Here is a 4328-nt window from a genome sequence, read left to right as displayed (position 1 = left end):
TGATGCACAGTGCTTCTATAGTAGCAGTCACAACTTGGATAGTCCCTTTGGAAAAACCCAAGGAAATACTCTACTCAAAGTCAGAGCCACAGTCAGTCAGCATCCGAGAAAGTACAACTGCTACATATTTGTCTTCAATTTACCTGTCCACATGTGCTGTTGGAACAGGTTATTGGGCTACATGAACCTTTCACATGACCAGTGCAGCCATTCTCATGTGTCAGAAGTAATTAAAATGGTAACTCATGATCATAAGAAGCTAGTTGGTTTGATTTCTTACCTTTTTCCTAGTACCTTTTGATTTTTTTAAAAAATACATGAAAAATGTATTTTATTCAAGCTTCTATGGCACAAGGTGAGGTTTTAACACCAGCTTTTCTAAAAAAAAATGTTATTAAGACCAAAAATAAATGTCAACTAACTTTCGTTGATTAATCTTGTTTAGTTAAACCTGCAAGAAACAACTAATTCATAGTCCAAAAATCCTTAATTATTCAGTTGCATTATTAGACCCGTAAAATTCAAGGTGAAGGAAAAAGCACACACCTAACCCACTCTGTTGTAGAGAACACACGATGGTATTTTATGCATCTACGTTCTGTCTCTTACTTCTAGTCTTCACAACCCTTCCAAGTTGTACGTGCCAACGGCAACAAAACACCCACATGTGCCTTGCTCCCCCTTCCATCGCTGACTGGAACGCCCAGTGTTCGCTCTGTGGATTAGCAGAGCTTTCCTGAGTGTGCGAATCCTACTCACTGCTCTGTTCCTCCAGAGCTCAGTACTCACCACTTCACATATCCCACAAGTTCTGGACTTAACTTTGGTAGCGCTGAAGAGCTGAACCTTCACCCCAGAAGAAAGGGCTCTGCATCCTTACTCAAATTTCAGCACCCGCTGATTTGCCCCAGTATGCCCCAATAACCACTACAGCTCACAGAACAAGACAAGACTGTTCTTCCCTCTTTTATTGACTGATGGATTCTCAGGCAGATCTGTTTATTACACTGTTAAATAATAGTTAAAAACAAACCGAGGCCAGAGGAGTTTGAAGTGAAGTATCTAAACTGAAGCAGAAACTGGGAAGGAAGAGGCGGGAGAAGCTGGGCTGGGGTCTCCACTTCAGTATCACTGCAGCTCAGACACCCTAACTGCCACTGCCAGGACCCCAGACCATTAGATTCCAAGGCCTGGCTCAGATGGGACATCGTTAAACGTGGCAATGGTTGCCCAAACGTAGCCAGATCAGGAGAGAAGAGATCTGTCCAGATACAGAGGTGCAAGGCAAGTCAAGGGGAAGCAGTATTGCAGCAATCCTAGAACACAGCCACAGAGATAGCAGCAGAGTCCCGTTCCAGTCGGCAGATGGGCAAGTCGCATTGGCCACTGTCAGTGTCCACAGAGAGCACCTGACCGACTGCTCTACAGCTCACACGTTGTGGGTCTTTTTGGTGAGCTGTGGATCCTCATCCACCAGCTTCGACTTGAGATGTTCCTTGTAGGCGAGGATGTCGCCTTGCCACTTCGTGATTGTCTGCTTCTCACAGACCCAGATCTCCTGTGCAACCTGAAAGCAAGCACACAAGGAGGAGAGGTTTACAGTACAGCATTTTATAATTTTACCAAAATTATAAAATTAACCAAATTCTACTCTCTGAAGTCTGGTAAGAAAAGAGTTTAATAACTTCCACATTTCAGCCACCAAAGAAAAATATCTGCAGTGAAATATCTTACTTGGTGTTTTCTGCATAATTTATACAAGATTTTTCAAACTAAACCCCCTTGTCTCCTCAACATTTCTTTTTTTTTTCTTTTCTTTTTTTTTTTTTAAACAGACTAAGAAGGAACGCCTTTCCTGCTAAACTGAGAACTGAAGTAGTTCTTGACCTGAATTACTTGGATCTGAACAATAAAATTATACCTGAACTTCCAAAGCTATAGCTGATAAATCAGCATTTGACATTTGTGTGTATGTGGTGCAATTTGTTTCACCTGTGCAGACTGAGTCATAAGAAATTGTAGAAGAACTATTCCAGTAACAGTTAAAAAAAAATAAATCTAGTTAAGGCCTCCACAGTGTGTCATGATTTCCATTTCACTTATTCTTCGCTTCTAGGGTTTTGTTTGTGGTTTCTTTTTTTTTTTCTTCTTTCAAGTACCTACTGTTTTCCTAGGTTAGCTCAGTAATTGTTTCACATGAACATGGCAAAGGAATCATGTCCAGTGATTTTTTTTCTCTCGCACATCTTTTTGGGATGAGTAAAAGCCAGTCAGCTGAAAACACCTTGTTTTAGTTACTGAAAGTGTTTGAAAAGTAATTTTTGGTCTGACCAAACTTACTACTTTTCTTACCTGTTGGATGAGTCTGAAGTCATGGCTCACGAGCATCATTCCTCCTTCAAATTCATTGATAGCATCTGCCAGAGCATCTATTGTTTCTATGTCCAAGTGGTTGGTGGGCTCATCCAGGAAAAGCATGTGCGGATTCTGCCAGGCCAGCCACGCAAAGCACACGCGGCACTTCTGCCCATCAGAGAGGTTCCTAATGGGGCTCACCTGACAAACACAGACTGGTCACAGCTCTGCAGGGAAATTTGCAGACTGCCACCCTGATCACAAAATATTCAGATCTCACACTGTGTTTCCAGCAGCTACATGACAAGAGGACAAAGTTTAGTCAGTCTTATACCTAGACTAAGCTTCTCTCACCAGCAGAACAAGGGAATTCCAGGGCTTCTGAAGATGCATTGTCCATAGCATGACCCAGCTTGTGTTAAAGGTTCCAAAGGATAGTTAATTGAGGTCTGACTAGTGTTCATTGCATCCTGACACAACCATAAAACTTCTCGCAACTTCTGGAGTGACAAATTGGGAAGAACAATGTAAAAATCAATGTTGAATTGCAGTGATGAGGACAACTCCTGTCATACATGTGACATATGACATACAGGAGCATGTCATGTTTAGACTTAGAGCACCCCTGGTGATCCTACCCTCTTGTTTGAACCAAGTGGTCCCCACTCCCAGTTGAGAACATGTTCATTTCTGCCTGGTATTCATCTCAGAAATAAGAGATAAGCAAACTAATTACAACTGAAATATGCTCGAGTCTGGCACTATGCCACAACTTGTCTTCTCTTCACCCAGATTCTGCAGAGGTCACCCATTCCAACCCACATATTGCTGCAATGCAAAGAAAGTTCCTACATGCCATGAATTATTTTTTTCTCCAATTTCAGAAGCAGAGATGGCAAAAGCATTTGGATGCTGCGGTGTGCCACGCTGCATATGGCATCACACTGTCAGACATCAGTAGAGCAACAGGAAACATAGCAGCTCTACTTCCCTAAAGACCAAAAAGGAAACCTCAACAGCTCATACTCACCTGCTGCTTCCCTGTCAGACCATATCTGCCAATGATTTTTCTCATCTCCTCCTTCTCCTTGATCTCTGGGTAGCATTTCAGCATGTACTCCAGGGGTGAGAGGTCTAAGTCCAACTGCTCTTGCAAGTGCTGACAGAGAAGAAAAGGCAGCTTCAGGCTGTGCAGGCCACCCACTTCATGGCCAAAAGTACTTCCCCCCTTACACCCCTCTGGTCCCATCTGAGCAGCAGAACGCAAGAGCCAATAACCCCACTCTCAGTATAGCCAGTGTGCTGAACTATTATGGAAGGAGTCTCCATTTCAGGAGCAGCAGCGCTACTTGTCCACCACCAAGCACAAAGCAACCACCTCTCCCATAAAAGGTGAGAGGCTGAACAGAAAGGACCACAGCTAGCCTCTTTTCAGGGTAAGAACATTTGCTAGAGCCCATTCAGCCAATGGAACAGTTCCTTCCCCCATCTCCAGGCACAGAAGGCAGCAGTGGGAAGGGCCTTAGAAGCAGAAATAGAGGGGCAAGATTCCTCATTCCCCACAGCTTTTTCCTCAGCATTTCATGTCCCAGTGGCTGCTGTAGGGAGTACCTGGTGGTATCTACCGATCTTCACGTGTGAGTGCTTGCGAATCATCCCATCTGTGGGCAGCAGCTGGAAAGGGAAGATAAAAACATTTCACCAGGAAATTCCTCCTTTTGCTGTATGCCAGAAATACAGAATCCAGCCATCTCTGCGCTGGCACAGAGGAGGCAGCCTGAACAGGGTAGACAATGCAGGGAGCATACCTCTCCTGTGAGCAGTTTCAGCAGTGTTGACTTTCCAGCTCCATTGGGTCCAACAAGAGCTACACGGGTATCCAGGTCAATGCCAAACTCCAGGTTATTATAGATCCATGGCTGCACCACAAAAATCAAGACACACATTATGCCTTTCCACTACTACCCAGAACC

General features: G+C 43.9%; 1 protein-coding gene across 1 annotated transcript in view; it reads right to left on the bottom strand.

Moving 5' to 3' along the window:
- Nucleotides 1-950: 950 nt before the first annotated feature.
- The window catches only part of ABCF2 (ATP-binding cassette, sub-family F (GCN20), member 2), an 8561-nt gene continuing 5183 nt past the window's right edge, over nucleotides 951-4328 (bottom strand). The window contains exons 10-14 of the mRNA XM_009889156.1: nucleotides 4164-4274; nucleotides 3967-4029; nucleotides 3386-3514; nucleotides 2353-2556; nucleotides 951-1567 (exon numbers count right to left, since the gene is read on the bottom strand). Of these exons, the coding sequence (XP_009887458.1) occupies nucleotides 1430-1567; nucleotides 2353-2556; nucleotides 3386-3514; nucleotides 3967-4029; nucleotides 4164-4274 (645 nt within the window). The 3' untranslated portion in view covers nucleotides 951-1429. The remainder of the gene's footprint in view (nucleotides 1568-2352; nucleotides 2557-3385; nucleotides 3515-3966; nucleotides 4030-4163; nucleotides 4275-4328) is intronic.

Source organism: Charadrius vociferus, unplaced genomic scaffold (genome assembly GCF_000708025.1).
Source record: "Charadrius vociferus isolate BGI_N301 unplaced genomic scaffold, ASM70802v2 scaffold971, whole genome shotgun sequence".
Taxonomy (NCBI): domain Eukaryota; kingdom Metazoa; phylum Chordata; class Aves; order Charadriiformes; family Charadriidae; genus Charadrius; species Charadrius vociferus.
Note: the sequence above shows the minus strand (reverse complement) of the source record. Positions and strands in the feature narration are given on the sequence as shown.